The sequence below is a fragment of the Apaloderma vittatum genome, unplaced genomic scaffold (assembly GCF_000703405.1).
Source record: "Apaloderma vittatum isolate BGI_N311 unplaced genomic scaffold, ASM70340v1 scaffold34508, whole genome shotgun sequence".
Classification (NCBI taxonomy): Eukaryota; Metazoa; Chordata; class Aves; order Trogoniformes; family Trogonidae; genus Apaloderma; species Apaloderma vittatum.
The window spans coordinates 303-23,442 of NW_009730813.1; the positions used below are offsets into that span (position 1 = coordinate 303).

General features: G+C 45.2%; 1 protein-coding gene across 1 annotated transcript in view; it reads left to right on the top strand.

Annotated features, from left to right (window-relative positions):
* LOC104278071 (ephrin type-A receptor 4) overlaps nt 1–23,140 on the top strand; it is a gene marked incomplete at both ends in the record, with an annotated part of 47,020 nt that overhangs the window by 292 nt on the left and 23,588 nt on the right. Inside the window, one exon of the mRNA XM_009874924.1 lies at nt 3,656–4,319. Coding sequence (XP_009873226.1) covers nt 3,656–4,319 — 664 coding nt within the window. The remainder of the gene's footprint in view (nt 1–3,655; nt 4,320–23,140) is intronic.

The following is a 23,140-nucleotide window of genomic DNA, read 5'->3' on the forward strand; positions in this document are numbered from 1 at the left end:
CTCTTTGTTGCAGAAACTCTATACTCCCTTCGGATAGTTGTGTCATGGAAGAAGTAGAAACCAAAAGGGTAGAAAAGAGGTTTTGGGATTAGGGGATTGGTTGAGGTACCGGGGGGGGGGCTTCGGTGCCTCCTTAAAAACCGAAATACCAGCAAGAAACGCGATCCGGCGACTGAACTGGTGTTCTTGACCGGGATTGTTCTGTCCCGACTGGGAGATGTCCAGGGCAGTTGCTGTTGTGTTTCTGGGTGGAGGCGCAGGGATCGATACACGAGACAAACCTTTCAGCACGACGGGGCAGTTGTCCCGTTTCAGGGTGTAAAACATCCCACGCTTTGCTCTCTGAACAGACAGACTGAAGCATCCTGGTGCTCGATGGCGATTCCTTGGAGTTTCGTCTTCCATGCTTTCCAAAGAGACAATTCTCAGAGAAGATTGCTTGAATTCACTGCCCGGTGGTGATGTCATGGCACTGGGAATCTCTGTTTGCACGGCTGGGGCTGGGGCTTCTGATTAGGAAGCTGCAGGCAAGGTATCTCTGCTAATTTAGCTTAATATTAGTGACTGAGCACCTCGCTGCTCGCTCGTCTGTGCCCCATCCTGCAGGGTGCCCAGGGCCTTTGTGGGAAACTCCTGAGAGCGCTGGGATTTGGAGTTGGTGAGGTCTGATGGAGGCTGTGCTTCACTTGGGGATTCTTATTTTTTCTTTTAACAAGCAATTAAAAAAGGTTTTGCTTTCCTGAAGCGAACAATTTCAGAAAAATGCTAGCAATGCACTCTAAACATTTTATATATATATATTAAAAAAGTACCTTAAATGTTTTTGATATTAAATGAGTAAATCAGCTTAGTATGCTTAAGCAGAAGCAACTAAGTCGAACCAGCTGGAAATTAAAAGTGCTGAAAGATCAGGACCTGTGCACAACAAAGCACTGGATTCTTCAGGAAACCTACAAATTTACTTCTTTTTTTTTTTTTTTGTGTGCGTGCATCTATACGTGTACGTTCTCACTCGTAATTAGAAGAAGCCGAGCTAAGGAACCAGCAGCGAGTGGAAGGAATCCGAGGCTGTTGGCTGGTGATGCATTATGCATGAGCTCTGAACAATCATAACGTGGGGAGAACACAACGGAGGGGAATTGTTTTGCTCCCCCATTGTCGTTCTGGGTGAACTTGACAACGCTCCTGCCTTGTGCTGTGCCTGAGCGTGCTGTGCTCTCCTCAAAACTCGGGTTTTTTTCTGTAGTTTTTTTTTCTTTTTTTCTTGAGAACAGGGCAGTGATTGACAGGGCTTTGGCAGTGCCTCCTGACGGTGTGGGCTTCCTCGGTTGTCCTCTACCCTGGGAAGGTCGATTAACGAGACAGGGTCCTTCACGCAGCTCTCTAAGGGATGTCCATGTCATATATTAAAGCATGACCTAAACCAAGTTTTAATAAGTGGGTAGTAGCACTGATGACGCTCAGGGGACGGGTGTATAGTGTGAGAAGCAGTTGGATCCCCCCTTTTCTCCCTGTGCTGTCTCTGAAAGCGCCGTGCGAGCCTGAGGGGGGAACGTGTGCTCTCCTTGTGGACGTGACTCCTTTCACTAAACCCACATACGCGTGTTCTATTTTTAAGCCGGTAGTGAAAAATTTAAGAGTACATAGTCTGTCTCTGAGATGTAGTGCTTGGAAAGCGTTTATTTTAACTTCACATGCTGCGGATTTATTTCAAGCAACAGAAATGTAACTCCTTCGTCTTCCTGGGAAGATTTTATTCTTCAGTGCTAGTTTTTCTTCAACTGTGTGTGCCTTATTGTCTGTAAAAAAGGGTGATGTGTTTTTTTTTTTTTTTCTAGATCTATATACCACGCAGCTCCCGAGGTGTGAGGGTTGAGTGGATAAGAAGGGCTGGAGATAAACGTAGTCATTTAGCAGTGACTAGAAGTAATCAAATATACAGTAGCCCTGGAGGAATTAATGAATTGCATTATAAATGCAATTAATGATTTACTCTTGCATTTCACAGTTGAAAAGCAGGTTTTGTGTCCAGAATATTTTACCCTGTGTCATTAAACCGTGGGAAGAGTTGAATTAAAGAAGTTTAATTTCAGCTTGAAAGCAAAAAGTTCCAGCTTTGACCACGGAGTCAAGAGTCACAAATCCTTCCCAGAGGCTGGAAATTCGGGGCTGTTGTGATTTTTTTTTTTTTCAGCTCTGGCAGCAGGACACGCTTAGGTGTGTTTTATGTAAGGGATGAGAACCCCAGCTCTGGAGACAAGGGCGTGTTGAGAACATGATCTGGAAGTCGCTGAATCCCGTCGCGGTCTGTCCGTTGACCTCGGCGGTCTCTCGGTTGAATCCTTTTAGCGGCATCCTCCATTGTGTACATGCACTAAAGGAAATCCCATCGACAAGTATTATTTCCCTCTGCTTCTTCCTTTCTCCCGTGCCACACACGACCCAGGTGGCGCAGACAGGCTGAAGATAAGCGGAATGGAAAGTGATGGATCATAAAGACAATACTGTAACAACAAACTAGGTCTGTGGCAGCTGTAAATTAAACAACTCTGTCTTCTTGCTAACGCCACGTTAGGCTTTATATTGATAGATGATTTTTTAAGGTGGATTTTTTTTTTTCCTTTCTTTTTTGTGTGTGTGTGGAAAGGAGTGACGTGTTGAGTATTGATTTCTCCCCTCCTTCATTTTAGTTTGCAGTTATCTCTAGGCAGCAAATAAAATACTATTCTTTCTGCTCCTAGTGACTCACGGTGCTAACTACTGTCGTTCTATAAATGGATTCAGCGAAGTTTTAAGTAAAAATCACTTACGTAAGAGCAGTCCTTGCGAGAAGACTGCAGGATATTACACAAGAAGCTCCTTAATGTTAACAAGTCTTCTGTTTGTCAAAGCCATGGCCTCAGTAGTTCTGAAAAGCACTTCTAGGAGGGATCTTTAAAGTTGCTACTATTTTCCAAGGGTAATTTCATTTGCCTCATTGTCTGGGCTTCAAACTAAGACAGTATATCATTGCCTAATATATTGGTTTTTTAAGAAAGATTTTTCTGTTACTGTGGGGTTTTTTAAAATTTTTTTTTCCCCTTCCCTAATGGCCCTACATCCCCCTCTCGCCCCACCAGGAGAGTGCTGTGATAAACTTCCTTCTTTCTATGATAATCCTTAAAACAACTATTTTTCTAAACCGTTGGTTATGCGTGCGTTGCTTTCCCAAGCTCGTCATGCTGAACTGCTGAATTACGGGAAAAATACTTTCCTTGCATTGCACGTGGTCTTGTCGTTTCATAATTCTGTTGCTTGGTTGTTTGGTGCTTCTGAAGATGCCCGAGCTTGATCTGAGGGGTTTAAGAGTCGTGGAGCACGCCAGGACCTTGGTAGCAGTCCCGTGGGCTGAACTGCAGCACAACTCAGTGCTTGGATTGGTTCAGGGGGCTTGAAAACACGTGCTTGCTCCTCGAGGTGTTACTTGATTTGGAGCTCGTCTCTCCTGAGCGGATTCTTCTTTTAACGTCCAAGTAGTTGAGGTCCTGGCTATGAGGGTTTTTTTTTGTTTGTTTAAATAAGATCTCCACACTGGTTGTGGCAACACATTCTCTACAAAGCTCTGTTGTTCCTTTTTAATACTGATGGGTTTTTCTTCCCCTTTCCCTCTTGGCAGTGGGAGGAGGTAAGCATTATGGATGAGAAGAACACTCCGATCCGCACCTATCAAGTGTGCAACGTGATGGAGCCCAGTCAGAATAATTGGTTACGAACTGATTGGATTCCCCGTGAGGGGGCTCAGAGGGTTTATATTGAAATCAAGTTCACGCTAAGAGACTGCAACAGCCTGCCAGGCGTCATGGGAACTTGCAAAGAGACTTTCAACCTTTACTACTACGAATCGAACAACGATAAGGAGCGTTTCATCCGAGAGAGCCAGTTTGCCAAGATCGACACCATCGCCGCTGACGAGAGCTTCACCCAGGTGGACATCGGCGACAGGATCATGAAGCTGAACACAGAGATACGGGACGTGGGGCCGCTGAGCAAGAAGGGGTTTTACTTGGCTTTCCAGGACGTCGGTGCCTGCATTGCTTTGGTGTCCGTTCGTGTCTTCTACAAGAAGTGCCCGCTGACGGTGCGAAACCTGGCGCAGTTTCCAGACACCATCACTGGGGCCGATACGTCCTCCTTGGTGGAGGTTCGCGGCTCCTGTGTCAACAACTCGGAAGAGAAGGATGTGCCAAAAATGTACTGCGGGGCAGATGGCGAGTGGCTGGTGCCCATTGGCAACTGCCTGTGCAACGCTGGCTACGAAGAACGCAACGGCGAATGCCAAGGTAGGACGAGCCATATTGTACTCTTCATTAGGGCTTAGTCGAATGCGTAATTGAGTCAGAGATGAGAGGAGATGGAGTGAAGCCAGTAATTAGCAGCCCCTGTGGGATGCGGTGGGACAGAGAGGGGTTAATGAAGAAGTCCGATAGCTGCAGGTGGCGAGGGTGAGAATCGTCTAATGCAAAACAAACGACACTGCTGTAAGAGGCAGAAGGCAAAACACATTTTCGAGCAGGCGCCTAAATTTGAGTTGGCTCACGATAGTCACCAAAATGTGAACGGCTGCAAAACAACGCGGTTGAGCTCCCGGTGTTTAAAGAGGCAAATCTTTCAAGCTTTATCTGAGGCGAACTTTGTGAAGCACGGGAAATTCTGACAAAGTCTCCTTGGCATAACGCAGTTGGGGTAAAAACCAGTCGGGGAGGGGGGAGCAGGAGTTGTAGCTGGATTACTTTCCCTGCTTTGGGAAGGGGAAGTCTTTGGTGTTTTACTTGTTGCAAATTTTTAGCGCTAAATACCCTTTGATATTTGACACTGCAGCCTTTGTTAAATATTTTCATTTCTCAGAGGGTCTCTATTGTCTGCTTAATAATAGAGGTGCTAGGATACTCTTAGAAATGCTAAAAGTCTCCACCCCACCCTCCCACACACACCATCCTGTGTGCTGCAGAATTAGGGATTAAAGTTTGTATAAAAGAGAGATTAGCCTAAAAAGAAAAAAAAACCTCAATACCTACGTTCTCTTCACCTCCCCTGGCTGGAAAAAGAAGTTGTAAAAGGTTAGGGAAGGAGAGAAGAGAGTTCATAAATAAAACATCTTTAGCCTCGGCTTCTAAACTCTTGCTCACATAAGCATGAATTCAGATCGAGCTTAAATGGATTCTTGCACAGGTCAGTGGGCTTAATTTTGCTGGGTGCTGAATTGAAGGTGCTCAGTTCCTTAGTGGGTTTGGAACCTTGTTTTTTAGAAAATGGTTCTTTGGAGCCAGATGACTTTGCTCCATGTCTTCTTGGTGTGATTTTCACTATGTCATTTTTTTTCATTTTGAGACTGAGAACTTGCTGAGCAAGTAACTGACTGCCTTTGTGTTAGACTCCTAAGAGAACAGGGTCTTTTGAATGTCCTACTTGAGTTCTTTTAAGTGATAATTTACAGTGAAGTTCATTATCGTGCATTGAAATTAAGCTTTGGCACGAAAGAAGCGCTAAGTATAAACCTCGGCCTTAATTTTTAGTGGTTTCGTTGGATGGGAAAAGCTTAAATGTGCCGTGTCGGCAACAGGATTACCATGGCCTGTGGAGAGAACCGAAAGACGGGCAGCATGATGACAGGGCATCCTGTCTGGGGTAAATGACTGGGTTTGGTTTTTGTTGTTGTCTTTTTTTATAATTTTTTTTTTTTTTTTTGGAACCCTGTGACATGTTTTATTGCACGGAGATTATTCTGCCTTCTGAAGGCCTGCTAGGTCAGTCCTGGGTCGCTCTCTCGTTGACACAAATCTACTACTTTTTGATGTCAGTGGCCCAGATGTGATGAGCTCATTGCCTGACAAATTTTGTGCTGTTCAAGGGAAATCTCTCGAGGTTTTGCTGGTGGGCACTGCTGATATTTGTTGTGGTGGTGTTGAACTAGATCTCGGGGATGAAGGTCGCTCTCGCCTTCACCCGTCGAGGCTTGGGCTCGGGATACCCAGTGCTCTGCCTCCCAAGTGAAAGGAAGATCAGGAGATGCCGTATTTACACAGGAGACGGAAACGTTCTGACTCTTGGGCTCTCTGGGGTGAAGTCGGCCTGGATTAGTCATTTTGAGAGGATTCGAGCCAGCACGGCGTTTTAAAGCGCTAAACCCATTTCACCAGCAGTTATTTGTGGTTTCCTTCTCTCACATTTGCTGTTTTCCAGCCAGAACAGCTGACTGGGAACCTCCTCTTCATGAAGTTTTGAAGTTTACCAGAACGATGCTCTGTGGTTTCCAGTGAGACCTTGAAAGCAGTTTGGCCTTTGACACTGCTGAAGGAGACCTTCCTCTCTTTCTTTCCCTGCTTTTAACTTCGTAGTTCAGCAAATGTTCTGCTCCAGCAGGTTTTCAGAGGGGAGGAGGAGGAAGATGAAGCGAGGAGGATTCCTGTGGTTTTGATACAGAGGGTAGGGAGGGTGCTGGGCTGGGACGGGTGAGCAGGTTCCACCTCAGCTGTTTTTCAATAGGTTGGCTGTGGCGGGACAAATACAAGGAAAGGTCAGAGGTTGTCCTCTTGCTCATCTATCTTCCCCCTGTAATCCTGGGGTCGCAGTTAGGATTGATTAAGATCTTAAATGTTTGACAAAAGCTCGGTGGGCAGCAGAAGTGGAAGCCAGCGGGTTGGGGCTTCGCGCTTGTTGGGAGATCCACGGGAGGGGTTGGAGCTCCCTGAGATGGCTGAGCTGGTGCTTCGGTTGCCCTGAACGCTGCTTCAAGTTCACTCAACCTTCTGATTTTTAAATAATGCCTTTTCCTTGAGCTGCTTTTGCTTAATTTCTGATGTCCGCGTGGGAAGCGTAATAGGAAGCCACTTCACATCTTAAGTGGTTCCTGGAGTGGGAGTTAATGACTCTCTGACCTTGAACAGGATTTTTAAAAAATTGTGTTGGTGGCACGGAGGTGTTTGAATATGGTGACAAAAGCCTGTCCTTCCTCTGACTGCTGGACTTTGTCAGGTTTTTTTCCAGCTGTCTTTATTGATGGAGTTTTCTTACTGAACATCTATATGTGCATATATGTATGTATGTAAAAACTCAGGGCAGGAAAGGCAGGGAGCCAAGTGTTTAATCCATATTTATTTGGGAAGCTTTGCAGGTGTGACACAGGAGTGGTCCTGATCAGTAGAAATACGAGCTGAGCACCGATTCTCTGCTTACAGCCGAATTTGTAGCTGTGAGCTGGATGCTAAGTGCAAAAGCCAACTTGCTGTTGCTTTTTCTTGTTGCTATTTAATATACTACTATTTGCTGGCAACACTCTTTATTGCGATTAAACTTAATGGCTGTCTATTTAGGAGAACATAAATGTGGAGTATCGTTGGTGGAACATGGCTATCCCAACCAGTGACAGATCTCGAGGCTAAAGTAATTAGTGCTTTAGGGCAAAGTTGAGACATAAAAGTAATTTCAAACTTCGGTTGTATGCATCATTGTTATGCAAATTGTTTTGTTACACATTATATTAATGTGGTTTGGGTTTAGCTATGATTTCCTTCTGATAAAACACATATCTTCTTAAAGGAGGAGGGGGGAAAACAAGCAGCAAGGGAGGAAAGACAGATTAAAGAAGCAATAGACTGTAGCCATCTGTGATGATTTTGATGCTGTGAAATTACAAATCTCAATTTTAGACCTGCCATTTAGTATAAATATGTGAGACAGTTGAGATTTCTACTGCGATATTGTAAAGGTTATGAGAGCCAACAGCTTTGTCTTCATCTACGCTTGCTTTTCGGAGTTGCGAATCGGCCAATTGGCAGAAAATCCAGTGTCACGTAAAATATGGCTCAGTCCTGGTTTCATGTCGCTGCTGTTTTTAGAATTTTCCCTTCGAACTTTGATAAGAGCATCCCTAAGAAGTAGTAATTTGAATGATAAGATTCTTTTTATCTCGGAGGCTTTGAAGAGTGCCTGTGATCATTGAGAGAAGCAGCTCAGTTTACATCAGAAGGGTGCAGTCTAATTATATTTTTTTTCTGTGATAACATTTTTTTGGATGGTGGGTTCTGTGTAGGGTTGGGGAAGTGAAGTAATTTGTGTGTACTTTCTCATTTTAGTCATAGACAATTTTTTTTTGTCAGAATAACACTGCGGAACAGTCTGGCTGCACAAAAGGGTAATCAGAAGGCTGACTAAGACTGCACAGACTTGAGATTTCAGAAGGATTTTTTTTTTTTCCCAGGTTGATTATTTTTGGGGGGGGATGGAGGAAGGCACAGACTCAACATGTTACATTTTAGAAGGAGCTGAGAAGACGGGAGGTAGCAGGAGGGGCATGGGAGCTGTACTGAAACACAATCTGTCTGAACCAAATTTAGTTGGTTCTCTGCTGAAGGACAGATTTGATTTCTTGTGGAGCTCAATAGATCTTCCAAAGCTTGCTCCCTCTGTGATTTTTTGGACCGCCTGGTGCATTTCTAAACCTCTCACGGCAGGTTCTCTATTGCTTTCCTCCTCCCTGGCTCCCTGGTCAAGCTATGATTGTCAAGCAGTTCTCCTTTCATGTACCTCTGGGAGAAAGCCTGGGATTGCTTCCTTCTGAATTCCTGACACAATTTCTCCCTGTACACAGGGGAGCAATATCTGGTCCTTTATTCTGCATGTTACTAGTAAAAAAAACCAAACCAAAACCCAAACAAAAAAAACCCTGAAAACCCCAGACCCTACAGTCTTCACAATCAAAGCCAGATGAGCTGTTCTGAGGAAGAGTATGAATTTCATGACAGGTTTGGATAAACTTCTGTGGGGTGTATAGATCATCTTCAGGTTTTTGTGAATGTTTTCTGAAAAAAAAGAAACAAAACTTTGCAGACGGCTCATCTTGTGCGGGATGACTTCAGTATTTAGATCTCGGCTGGGTGAGGGTTATTATCTGTCTAATAATATGCTCCGCTGAACCTCGGTCGTTACTGAGTGATTAAAGGGATGCTTCAGTCTTTTGAGGGTGCATCAAAAAGCCCCCTCAAACTTGGGAGATAAATATCTTATCTGGTGTCCTTCCATTATGCCACATCCTTTTGATATGTTGCAGGAGCAGGTGAGGTCACTGCAGTTTTGTGAATCAGAGACAATTAACACTCCCACGACTAAATGGCCACTGTATGAATATTCAGAGCCCGCTTCACCTCCCTGGGAAGCGAGCCTGTTGGTTCCCTTCTCTTTCCTCCCGCTGGAGACTACGGAAGCTCTCTTCCCCCTGCAAGGGGATTGGCAGCTGTCGGCCCCTTTGCCTTTTGCGTGCAGCAAATTCCTCATTTACATCTTGTGTATCCACCCTCATGCAAAGCAGCACACCCATTTCCCCCTTTCACAAGGGAGATAAGAGCTTCCTTTGGAAACGCCAGCCAAGATCTCCCTTCTGATTATGCAGAGCTTAAAGATTTGGATTTTATGCAAATGGATTCTTTTTTTTTTATTATTATTTTTTTTTTTAATCTCTTTGTCTAAGAGATAGTGTAATATTTGCACATTATGCTCCCATGTCTGGAGGTCTCCTCTCGACTGTGACATCGTTGCTCTTTCCCCAATCTCTGGAGCCCACTTGCTCGCTTCAGGTGGGTGTGTGGAAACGTACTGGGCTTGGAAACCCTGATCTTGCTCGTAAAACAGCAGCAGGAGCTGCTGGACAGAGCCAGTTGTGGCACCACAGACCCTTGGGTGTCACCTCCTCTAGATGTTCACCGTTGGCCGCAAAGCCCTTCCATAGCTACAGCCCCACCTGGAGGAATGCCCGTCTTCAGGAGGTGGCACCTCCTCGTGCTGTAAGTGTGTGTGAAAAGAAACCCACGACATTTTAAGGCGTTTTCCCCGTGCTGAGCTGACCTGCTCAGCCCTGGTGGAGGGTCTTTCGCTTTGGTTGGCCTGCCAGCAGCTGTGGCCTTGGCCCACGGCTGTAGTTTGGGGAAAAGGGGCTGGTAGCGCTTGGGTAAACATGCACAAACGACCTGCTGTCTTTTTTTATCGAAAGAAAATAATCTGTGAGAAAAAATCTGCTTTCTTAAGCCTCATGATTACACAAGAAACCATACTTTATTTTTGGTTTGAGTGGCTTTCTTTTCTTTTTAACTTTTCTTTATTTCAACTTTACTTAAAATTGCCTTTGGCTTGAATTAAAGCTGAGGCTCATTAAATGCTCCCAAAACACAGGCTTGTTCAGAACGGATTTGTTGAAAGGTTTATTGATATAAGTTAGAACACATGCTGCATAAATGTACTGTATTTCTTTAAAGTACTGTTTTTCATTTTGTGTCTTTATAAATCACTGGTATGAAATTGGGACCCTGGTCGTGTTTGGGCTACATCCTATAAGAAAACAGAAGGAAAACCAAGGTTGTGGGGGGGTTTTTCGTTTTTGTTGGCTGTCCAATTAGTGTTTAACTTGAAGGTAATTTCACAGGGGTAGTAAACTGCGCAGTGTGAAACCTGGCGGTGTAATTAAATGGAGGAAAGGCTCTTTAAAACAACAAAGGAACGTGCAAAAACTTTGCTTTTGTCCTAATAGTCACCCAGAAGGGGAGGTCATGCTGTTTAAAGTACAATATGCATGGGCTATTAAGGTTTGGAAAAAACCAAAACCCAAACCCCAACAGGCTCTACTGTACGGTGGGTATTTGCTTTGGCTCATTTAGCCATGGATGCCTAGAGAAAACTCGCTTTGCTGCTCGGCTTTTTTATTTTTTGCTTAGGTAGGTGGGTTTAAATCTCACTTGAAGGCATCTCTAAAATGAAGTTAATCTCTAGAAAGGCACTGGAAGAGGTGGGCTGGGAAACAGGCTCAGTCTAATGTCCAAGCTGCAAAATAGCTTCTCCCCCCTCGTCACCGTTCTCTAACGAGTTGCGCGCTGCTGAAAGCGGTGTTTGAACTAAGGGAATCGATAACTGTTGCTCGTATCTGCGAATCCTTTGCGGAGCCCCAGTACAAAGCTGCAGTGCAGTGTCTTAATTACCCAGATAATCCTGTTTGCTTGTATTTTTAAACTATGGAGCGCTGGGTAATTATTCAATTCTTAATAGAAGGCAAATGGCAATGTAAACAATAATTAGGATGTTAGACTAATGCGCTTCAAAGCAAATTGGATTTTTTTTTTCTTCATACCGTTCAGCATGAAGTCCCATAAAGCCAACGATACGGTGGCAGGGAAACAAGTTCCACTTGGTTCCTACTTTCTGGTGTGATCTCTTCGTGCCTTGTTTCTGTGAATAAGTCTGCTCTGGTGATGCTGCCTGCTCCGGAGCCACCAACGCTGCTTTAGTCTCGGAAATAGAGATGTACTCGAAAGGAAATTCAAGTTTCTGGCTCTTTGAAAGCAGGATAAGATGTTTTGGATCAGAGCTATGACTTGCCTCCCTTAGCTTGGGGAGTACTGCTTTTCACAGCTTGTCCCTGGTTCTGCCAGAAGCATGATGTGAAGTCCAGAAATTTAATTTTTAACTACATCTTTGAGAAGCAGTGGTGGGGGAAGTCTGTGGAACACTTCACGAGGTTATGGCTGACTTATTTATATTTTTTTTTTACATGAACACAGGCCATCTTTAATATAAAGTGTGCACTTAAAGGGTGTGGATTTTCTTGTTTTAAATCCCAGAGGCTTTATGCCAGGCCGCATTTTAATAGCATTAATTAAGGAGTCTGTCTTTCCATACATCAAACATCCCTGTCTGGGGAGCTGAAGAATACTGACCAGCCCTTCTGTGAACTTGGTGCTCCATTTGTTTTCAGTTTTAAGTGTTTTCTGCAGTTGAAAAAGACATCGCTGCTTTGAAAACACTTCCTTTTTGAAGTGTCCAGGCTGGCAATGACTGGAGCAGCCACTGGGCAAATTAACATGTGAAAAGGACTGGATCAATACCTTCTCTGGGGCTGGGCAGCACTTGCTGGGGGGTCTGGCCAGCTGCAGCCCCCCCTCCCCGCCCGGCATGGGTTGCATCAAGCTGCAACAGCTTGATCCAGTGCCCGGGCTCCTTCAAGGCTGGCACTTCGAAAATGGGTTTGAGGGGAATTGATAGCTTTGGGGAAGATCAGGCAGCTCGTGTGATGATGGAGAGGATTAGAAGGAAAGCGGAGGGAGAAGCAGGGGATCAGTTGTAGGGCACGAGTTGCCTGAACTCCTCTTCAGATGCTGGAGGACTTGGTTTTGTTGTGCTTAGCCGGCATGTGCAAAAGGTTTCTTTGGGCTTTTTCAAGAGAGGAGTAAACACAAATTAAGAGGAGGGTGTGTGGGTAGTCCTTGCTGCTTCCCAGAAGTGCTCGGGGGCAGTGGCTGCTGGATAGGGATAGCAGGAGATGCGTAGATACAGCTGTGTTTACTGACAAACCGAAGAAGGTGGTTCTGGTTTCCCAAGCGCAGCCCCAGCCTACGCGCCTGCAAACCTGCGGCGGCACCTGGGAGCCCCGGGTGGGATGTTCTCCCCTGCCCTTGGTTTTCTGGTTGCCTGTCCTCTGAGGAAGGGCTCTTTGGGCAGTGCTCGATGCCTGTGACACAGCCTTTCCACTCCTCCTTGGGAGCAGGGTGAGAATTGAAGGTTCCTCGCGGGTCCATCAAATGTTAAAATGACAAATGATCGTAGCAGTCAAAATTGCACCGGAGCCACTCTGAAAACAGGGATGATTTCTGAAGAGGCATCCTGTGGTCTCGTGCACCAGAGATGCTAGAAGATAGCTGAATTCTGTTGCTGTTTCTTTTTCAGTGGCTTCAGTGTTTGCATCTTGCACATCTGCCAGCCTCCCCTGAATCTCTGAAGTACCGTAACACAGTTATTAGGTTGACACATTTTGTCCACTTGTAATTAGTTCTTGGATTTCCTCATTTATTTTTTGTGGTGATCAGAAGCATCCAGGGTAGAGCTAATAAGACAGCTGAAATCAGGACCGAGTCCCTGTATGCACTCCACCTGCTCATTAATCAAGGACTCTGCAGTTAATGAGAGTACTTTCCAGGTAATATTTAATCTCGGCGTAGCAATAGTTACACTTAATGTGAAAGAACTTTTTTTTTGTTGTTGTTGCAGGTTGTTTGAAGTCGTTCCCATGGCACGTTAGACACTTGTGCTAATCCCAGACATGGCTCTGTCAGGCTGACCCAAGTTTGTACTACTTCTGAAAATCCACGCGGGGTTCAAATACTCGCTAATCGCCTGCGAGACTATTTCCGTCCTTTTTGCCTGAATCTGCCCATGTGCAGATCCTTTATCGGTTTAGTTGACTCAGCTGAAGGTTCCTGGTGGCTCTTTGAAGATGTGCACTTGGTACCCGGCTTTAACGCACCTCAAATTAATGTACTTGGTAACCTTGAATTCAACACACCCAGTAGCTTGGGAAAGTGAGCTCAAAGGGCTGTGGGCACTGTGAAAGCACCCGGTTGCAGGTTTAGGATAGAGAAAGCGCTTTAATTTGTGGAAGGAGAACCCAATCCACCTACAGTCGCTTGCGGTGGAGTGGCATTGCCAAGGCACAGAGGCTGAAGGAGGTGCCACTGTGGGGTTGAGCCAGCGCTGCCGGGAACTGCTCTTGTCCTGACAGGAATGGTGCAGTCCCAAGAGCTGATCCTGACCTTGGGGAGTACAGCGTCTCCTTCTCCTTGGGCTGCACGGGAACAGGGACTGCGTCCAGCTGGTCCTTTTGGTCCAAGATGGACTGTACTCAGGGTATGAGAGCGTGGAGAAGCAGGCCTGCTCTTTTTTTTTGGTTTGGTTGCACGTTGGTTTGTCCTTGCACACAGTGAGAAGGTCCCCGTAGCTCGAACTTGCGCTGGGTTGTTAGCAGCGGCCAGCTTGCTGTGGGGAAGAAGTTCTGCCCACCAGATTGCTTCTTTAAAGGTCTTCTCCTCTTCCTTGTGGTTGCACATTCAGCTCCCCTTCTGCAATGGTAGCCTGAGCTGTCTGTACACCTCTGTTTAAAGCTGGAGTTAAAACCGTACTGTAGCAGAGTGAAGGGGAGGCGTTCTTCCATGGGGTTGTTGAGCTCTTTGAGAATGCCAAGCGGCAAAGTTAACTCTTGTGCAAACACCGCCTTTTGTTTGACTTTGTAGTTTGCCCTTTGAAATACATACTTGTGTCGATCAGCAAGTCTCCCTTCCGGAGTTCTGGCTGACCCTGGACAAACAAAATGTGACTGTGCAATTATGAAAAGGTGAGGCCTTCGTTTTAACAAATGCTGAGTAATTGCTATTCCCTCCGTCGTAAATGACGGCGAGCTGCCCTTCAGCCCAGCGAAATAACCAGGAAGGTGCTTGCTTGGAAGGAATAACTTCAGAAATTTGCAATCGGTCAGAAGTATTGTGTCACGGGGACGTGTGGGTAGGGTGAAGAAAAAAGTTGCCCGTCTCGGCTTAGAGCGCAAGAACCTTGCTTGAGCTTTAAAATGCAATTAGGTCAAATATTACACCTGTGTCACTTGGACAAAGTTAGTTTGAGGAGGACAGAATTTGCCCATTGTAAAACAGTCTGAAGCAAATACGAAGTGTGGTAGCTTGACAACTTCCCTAGCACTTTTTCTGGTGGAAGAAGGATTGGAGTTCCTCTGCTCTCCACTGTAGTGCTGGCAGGAATCAGGACAAAAAGGCTCTCTGAATTTCCCATGAGTTTTTCCACAGTTTGGAGATTTGGACTTGGTCGGTGCCACTGTCCTGATCGATTCTGTACAGGGAAGTTACCTGTTCTTCAGAACAGGCCAGAGAATGTTCAGAATAATTAATTTTATCGAGCTTTTCTAACGCTCCATAGAGATACCACCAAGACAGCCCAGTGCTGATTCGACTTGCCGCCTCTTTCTGCATTAGCTTGCGATTCCTATATCTTCATTCAGGCTGTGTGTGATTTCTCAAAGTAAATTGTTTATTGCCCTGAGCTCAGCGTCATGAATCTTGCAAGCAGAACTTCGATAACAAATAAGTACACGTGATAAGGGGAAATAAATTCTCTTTGAGAGCACTTTGCAATTTGTTCCTCGGAGGTTTTTCAGAAAGTAGTGGAATCTGTTTTACCCGTTCACATCAACGGGCACATTTTGGCCTCATTCCAGAAGGAAATAATTGAAATACTAGGTGGTATTTTATTTATATTTCTTTAAACTAGTGCAGACCTTGATGGATGGATTTGTAGCCCCTGTGCAGGCTTAAGAGGCTGAGGCATCCCTTCAGCTTATGTTAGCACTTGCTGTCCAGCTCGCTGGAACAAGTTCAAAGTTTGGACTTGCTTAGAGTTAAAGATATCTTGAAATGTCTCTCACTGCTCTTCTTTAACCAGAGGCTTGTAGAAGTTGACTGTAGGGATGGAACCTGGTAATAGGTGAGGAAATAACGGGCTTAAATTGCAAAAAGAGAAGATGGGGCTAGACCTGAGAGGGGCGAAGGGGGAAGAGATTTGCGATCAGAGATCTGTGGTGCCAGATTGCCCAGGGCTGTGGGGGAGATCTCTGCTTTGGCAGATTTTCAGAATAAGTCACTTAGGCATTAAGTACAGGTTATCCTCCTGCTTGGCAGGGGAATAGACTGACTGAGGTCACCTCCCGCCTCATCTCTTGCGGTAAATGCTCTTGCAGAGTTGCCGTGGCATCGCCGTTGCCTTCCAGGTGGAAGGTAGCTCTTGAGGTCTGCCCTAGGAATAGAGACTTGCTCCTGCTCATTCCTGACCTCTTTGTCCCCAGGAGATCTCTTGACTGCTGGCGCTCCTGCCCTGCGTTCCAGCCTTCCAGTTAACTTCCCAGCTACCTTCAGCTGACCAGAACCCTCTTGGGTACCTCTCGATCAGTTTGTTCCAGTCCTCTGCAGAGCCAGAGGGATGCTGAATGAGCCGTGGCTTTTCCAGAGGATGGTGGTTCTCCAGAGGAGGTTCGCAGCTTCGTTTTAGTGCCTTCAGTGTCCCCTCCTCACATGAGCCCCTGGGCAGGGATACGGTACGGCTCGAGGAGCTCGAGCAGAAATGCTGCTCTCTGGGTTTTGAGATGTGCCAAACTTAGCCCAGCTCATCACCAAGGCGGCCTCCCTTGTGTAGATGGAAACTTCTTAGCATCCAGGTTGGCGTTAACGTGCAGCACACGTGCTCGCTCCCAACCTGAATAAAGAGGGACCTGCTCAGGTGCAGCCCTTATATCTGCTGGGATGTGGAGAAGGGATATTAAAATTGTTTACGAGGTCAGAGCTAGAGCGAGGCTTGCACCGCCTTTGAGTTACGATATCATTACCTGAGCTGCGGGGGAACCAAGAAATAAAACCTTTTACCGTGAAATATGAGGAGTGCTTATGACTTTGAAGTACAGAGAGGAAGAAAAATGCACACCGTGTCCTGGTACTTTTTTTTTTTGTTGTTGTTGTTCTATTGCTGTAGGTCTGATTTTGCTTACTGGTGACACGTATAGAATAGGTAGGGCATCTGTTAATAATGTTTGTGCTGGAGAAATGCTCCTTTTACTAATTCATCTCTTTTTTTTTTTTTTTTTTTTTGGGTCATGCCAGGAAAAATAGTCCTTTCTAAAAGGAATAAATCATTCAAGCATATTTAAATAAACTTGCTATTATTTCTCTACCTGGTACCTGCAGTGTTGCAAGTCAAATCACTTGTTTTCTTGTACAACACTGTGCTTCCTATGCTTTATGTGAACAGGTTTGATGTGGGTTTGGTTTTGTTTTTTTTTTGGTGTAGAAGGCATCACTCTGTTTAAGCTAAATGACGAGTTGCACTAAAACATTGATGGAATAGGGCAGTGATGGCTGAAGTGATATTAAGCTGATTATTCTCAAGCAGATGAGAGCAGCTTATTACTGAGGTTTTTCAAAGGCTGGAAGCGGTTGATCTCTGTTTGCTCAACAGGCAGCCACCTACCGAGACGTATTTGGGCAGGTTTTTTATATTGTCCTTTATAGGTACTTGTCTCCGAAGTCACTTTTGTGGTGTTAAATAACCCTATTGCAAAGTTAAGTATCTGCAGAGTGAGAAAAAATTTGAAAGCCAACAGCAGGAGAGGAGAACGTGCAGGTGTAAGAACTGGCACGAATGTGGGATCTGCAGCAGGAGGTGGTCAGAGAGGCCCCGCAGACTGTCCCGGGAGAAGCCAAGAGGCATCTGCCTTGATGAAAAGCAGTAAATTAGTAGCATTTAGCAAAGTTGACATTTGGGTTCTTCAGAAAGTGAATTTTGTGGTCTTGCTTGTCTACTGTTATGTCAATAACTTGCATCAAAACTTCCTCGAGTCAGAACATCTGTTGGGGCCAATGGAAAGACTCCCCTTGACTTTAATGTGCTTTGGATCAGGCTCAAAATGCAAATAGTTTTTTCTCTCATCCTTTGAAGTCTTTAACATTTCATGGGCTCCCTTATGTTATTGGTAATTTGCACCAGAGGTATTTTGCATGCAAATGAAACTTCGGGGGTAACGACGACTGCATTCGTGAATATGCATGTCAGTGCGCACGCACGAATAAGGGTAAAGCATATTTTACTTTTCAGTGTAGCAAACTAGAAATTTCTCTTTAATAGCGGGTTGTTCATAGTAACTAGAACTGCAATCAAACCTATTGACAAGTGCATATAAAAGACTTTACAGAAGTGCCGAAGTACGTTTTGATGTATCTGCATAGAGCCAATTGATTTTTTTCTTTTTTTTGTAGCTTGTGCATGTTAATACATGTTTTCTGTATGAAACTGGCATTTGTCACCAACTTGTTACAGCACTGCAGATGTCATAAATTTAAATACTGTAATTGAACCTGAATTCACTATGGATTTATTTACCAGATCAAAGAGTAACTTCCACCTACAACACTCGTATTGTCTGTTAGTGTAAACTCCTGAGCTTAGTGAAGTGCCAGAGAAGGATTATTCCTTTGAATTGTGGCAGTGCTGGCAAATCACAGGGTTTTAGCTTTTAATAAACTGGAATTGTGTTTTTCTTAGCTGAGAGATGCTACTGATCTTAATAAGACTATTGTAGTGCTCTCACAGGACTCTGAATGTGTTATTCTGCAATACCGGAGCAATAAAATATGACAAGTTTACAGTGACCCCATTTACCCGATATTAAGACCTTACTCCCTCGGATGAGGGGCGTGAAGGTGCTTTGCCTGTGGTAGCTCTCCGCTTAACCCTGTCTCAAAAACACTGACTCTTATGGAGGCAGCATGTTGACATCTCAAATTGTCACCTGCCCTGACCAGAGGGATGCTCTTCCCCATTTAAAAGTCAGTCTGTCTTGCTGGTGTATTTAGTTTCAGCCTTTTCTGACCCAGCTCTTTCTGCCTGAGCTCACATTTTCAGGGCAATCCAGCTAAAATCCTGGCAGGTTCAGCTGAAGTCTCATCCCCTGGGGACTGATGCCGAGGTTCTTCAGCCCTTCCAGCTGGCCCTGCCTGTCCTGCTCACGGCAACTGGGCTGGATTTTGCTTCAAGGGCACAGCCGGCTGGTGACTGGGAGGAGAAAGGGAAAGATAATTTGTTTTTCTGATTGCCTTAAGATATGATTAGGAACACTTTTTGGCAGAAAAACATCTGCAAAATAAGAGTATTGCAGGAAGGGCTTGTCGGTGCTGTTGCCTGTGAGGAGATGGCTGCATATGACTGGAAATGTAAAGAATTAGTCACTCGGCTCATACCTCAGGCTGTTATTTCAAGCTCTTGCTGGGAATGTCGTTACAACAGGGAGGGAGGAGCAGGAAATGAGGGCTGGGGTCAGCAGTGACGGGGCCGAGCGGTGAACAAGACCCTAAAACCCTAAAGCAGTCTTTGGTAGACTGGCATGTGGTTGCTCAACTCTTGGAGACGTCAGTCACTGAAGGTGTTTGCCTGTTGTCAGGGGAAAGTGGTTAAAGAAGTGGCTTTCTGGTTATCTGCGTTTATTTTAACGAAGTTTCATCTTGAGACAACATCCAGGTGATGAGATGAGGGGAGGTAACGTTGCAAGCCTTGTTATGTTGTACTGGGACAAAAGCTGGGCCCATTGAGGTATTTAAACTGCGAAGGCCAGCGGAGGTGTTTGATTAATACCAGTCCTGGTGTGGAAAATATTGACGGAGAGCAGTGGGTCTGTGGAGGAGGCTTTGCTGAAAGGTGGGTTTGGAAGCGAGATAAAAGCCTGGCCCTTGCCAGGAGGCCTGTCCTCAGCCATGCTGAGTCAACCCCCGCGGTCCCACGGGCAGAATGGAGACAGAAGCCCGCAGAAGGTTTTACGGACCTGAGAAGCCGGTGAGCGCACATCGGGAGAAGCCTGAGGCTGCCTCGTCTAATCCTGGAGCCGCGGGCTCCTGGAGCAACCTCAGATTTCAGAGGAGCACCGTTCTCAGTGGGTTTTCCCTCCTCAGCCCAGCTCCGGGCGCAGCCTCGGGGGGGCCTTCGGGTGAGCTGGGAAGGGTGCGGTGGCATTCATGCAAATCCTCGGCTGCTTTGAGCTCCTCTCTTCAAACCCAAGCTGCTGCGGAGGTTTCTCATTCATTTGCTTAACCATCCTGCTTGCATTCTCCGAAGGCAGGTGCTGTCCCAAATTACCGTGTGGCACTCTTTAATATCTTGAGTTTGAGGGCTAACTTGGATAGGAACTGCATCAGCAGTGAATAATAGCTGCTCCCTTCCCGGCAGAGCCTTGGTGACGGATGTTAGTAGGGAGGATCTAGTTAATTTTTGACCTTTCTTCCTCCGTCCAAAGTTAAAAGCTATCGATGACACATCAACTAGGTTGTTAAAACTCAACCTGTTGGGTGTTTTTGGTGAAATTCCGCTCTCAAACGTGCTGCACCCATTCTAGAAAGTCAGCAAGGGACCAGGCAGGGCAGCGAGAGCCAGGGTCTGTCCAAATTAGCATTCCAAAATAAGCACGAGGTATTGCCCAATTAATGTCTTGTGCATTACCTAAGACTGTGAACAGCCTCTTCTGTGAGAGCCAGAGCTGTCTTTCTAAAGAAACGATACAAAGATGTCTTTAAATATGCATGGAATGCATATTGATTATTTCAAACACCGAAAAAGCTTGGCTTGTTATCTGGGAGACCAAGGACAATGAAGTATTGAGTCTTACAACATCTTTGAAACTTTTCGGTTGAGTACAAGTCCGGAATGAGAATGATCTTCTAGGTCTGAATCACATACGAGTTGTAAGCTGTGTTACTGTCGCTGACGCCGAAGAGAGGATGGAGGGAGAAGAGCAGTGCTCCCGCTAACGAGACACGTTAAAAATGCAGAAACTGGGCTTGGGTCTGTTTCTCCTGCCTTTTACACTTGTATATCAGTGGAAGTCCCCTGATGATGAGAATTTCAATTTGCCACCTGAATTTATGTCCTTGTCAATGCCAGGAGGCTCAGACCATGTGTTATTAGGCTGCTTTTACCTGCCTAGTGATCAGCTTGCTGAGTCATTGCATCTGCTTTACACTTTGGATTTTAATTGCTTTATGGCGCTTGTTAATTTTTGTTTAGTTTGCCCGTAGCTTATGAATGAGAGCTGTCTCTATCAAAAACCGCCGCCAGCTCTTTCGTCACTACTTCTGTATAGTCCCACAGTTCTTAGAAATACGAAGGCAGCATTTTATCCTGGGTAACTATTAACATTATAGCTTCAAAAATACCATTATGTTTTGGTTTTGCTTATTTTCTTCCCTCTGTCGCTAGGAACAGATTTAATGCTCGGAACAATGTGAGCAATAATCACAACTTCTTCAAGATCAACCGGTGTGGGAGATAAGACTCACTCAGGTGATGTGTTTGCAAGCACAAGCAGTAATAAAGCCATATGAGAAGCCATTATCTCCACATTTTTTTAAAGCGTTTGTTGAGAAGCGTATTACTGTTAGCTTAAAATATCCTGAGTTTTAAAGCCCCTGGGAGCACACGGCCAGAACGTGGAACGCGAGTCCCTCCGCGTGGCGCTTCCCGCAGGCACCTGTTGATTGACCTTGCCCTACATGAGGAGGTTTTAGGTTTTCATTTTTGGATTACCCACTGCCCTCTCGCAGTATCACACGGTCACCTCAGCTTTCTGGAAAAAACCCAAATAATAAAAAATGCAGCGGCAAATCAGATTGCGTTAGCAGGAAATGCCGTGGCCTATCTCCTGCTGACAGAATGGGCTGGTAAGGGTGTGCTATTTTTGACTGTGAAAAGTAGCATTTTTCTGAAGGTTTGCTGAATGCAGTAATGTGATTTCATGTTCTTCTGTGTTAGCCATCCCTAGCTGCCGCCGAGGGCAAGGGATGTTGGTAACGTTAAATGTTTAATCAGCTAAAATCCGGCTGCTTCCCTTCCTCAACATTTGGAAGGGTCGTTACTGGTTCGGCGTTTTTTCTGAAAAGTTAAAAGTGGTTCAGGGAAGGTGAACAGAGATCTGCTAAATCTGGTTTGGAAGCTTGTGAGTGCAACTGAATGACGATTTGAGAAGAATTCAGGCTTCTCACCGACTGAAGAGGTGTTCGCAGTAACCATTGGCTTGGGCTGTCTTTCTCCAATCTTGCCGTGACCGTTTCACGAGGTCTGATTAGGACTAATTACCATTATCTGTAGGTTTTATTCGCTGCTGAGGCCAGAATATTTGCATGTCTGTTCGGACATATAGTTTTCCTTTCAATTAGCACATCTGATTTTATTTTTTATTTTCTTTTTTTCTGAAGGCCACAACCTCTGTCCTAATCCGGGCAGGTGAAATTTCACAAGCACTTTATCATGGCTCATACCTCAAGCATCCGGACACACCTTTCTAATTGTCATTTATATCCTCCTGTCATTGCCTCTGGCATTTGCTGAGTTCACATTTCTGTGTGATTTGCCGCGAAACATTTTGTTTAACAAGTCGCTAACGCACCGTGACAGGGAAGTCCCCCTCAAGAAGCTGAAATAATGATTGCCTTCATCTTTGCTTTCTTGAGGAGGATGCTAAAACAAAAAAAAAATATCAATCTGCTGGTGCTTTAGACTTTGCACATACGAAGAATCCTTGCAACTGGAAAACTCTGACCTTGAATCTGGGAGTGCTTTGAATTGCAAATGATTTTTGTCATGGGCTCTGTGTGTGGACGAGCTCTGAGATTGCAGAATTTCGAGTGCAGTTGCCTTGTGAGTCAGCTCTGCAAGTGCTCAGGTAACCATTAAAGCATTTGAACGCTGAGCCTGCTCCTTAACAGCGGTTCTGGGAAGCTTTTTAATACACTAAGGGCAGCTGCTCAGACTTCTGGGCTTGGGGTTTGTCGATCACTGCATTTCAGAATAAAGTCTTTCAGCATCTGCAACGTCAAAACCCACTTTGTGTTGACAAAGGTGATTCATATGGGTCTTTCGAAAGATGGCTTACGTGCCATGATGAGTTGGGCACAGCCTCAAAAACTGGCGTTAAGCAGCACGTTCACAAAACATAAGAATAAAACATAGTGAAATAACGTCTCCCCTCTCCCCGTAGCCGGTTGCTGATGTGTCTTTGGGGCTCTGCTCGGCACAGGGCAAATCCACTGACCCATCGGTGGCTGCTCGTTGGCTGCACCTTTACAAGGGAAAAATATGTCTAAAAAATAAACTTGAGGCATCAGATGCTCCGTAAGTAATTCATTGCGGCCCCTGCTTTTCCTCCTGCTCTGCTTAACTGCCTCAAGTTCTAGTTATACACAAATTTCTTGGTTTGGTTCTGTTGGAACATCCAGGGTTGGTTTGTCCGAGTGTGTGTTTCTTAATGAATAAATGCCGGCAAGAAAAATTGCCAAGTAATTGCAAGTAAGGGAAAATAACACGCTGATTTGAAGGAACAGGTTCTCCACTGGGTTGGTTTGGTTTTGTGTTTGTTCTTTTTCTGATAGGCTGATAAAGGTTTTGGTGATCAAGTGATGAAGCACTCGGATTTGAGCGAACGATGGTCCTCAAAGGACTTGTACTCGGTGTAAATTTGGGATCTCTTGAAAAGTGAAAGATATACCCTGAAAATAGATCTTTGTTTACCCAAGATCACCTTGCTGCCAGTATTTGAGAACCTCGCTTTCCTAAGAAACCGTAGGTGGCATTTGAATGGCGCTGATAGCCTTCTGTTAATTGTCGAGGCCAGAATTAAGTCTCGATATGGTTTTAGCGAGAGGAGATAAAGGCGGCGCTCGTGAGAGCAGAGCACTGATAACTTATCGCACGAGGAAGA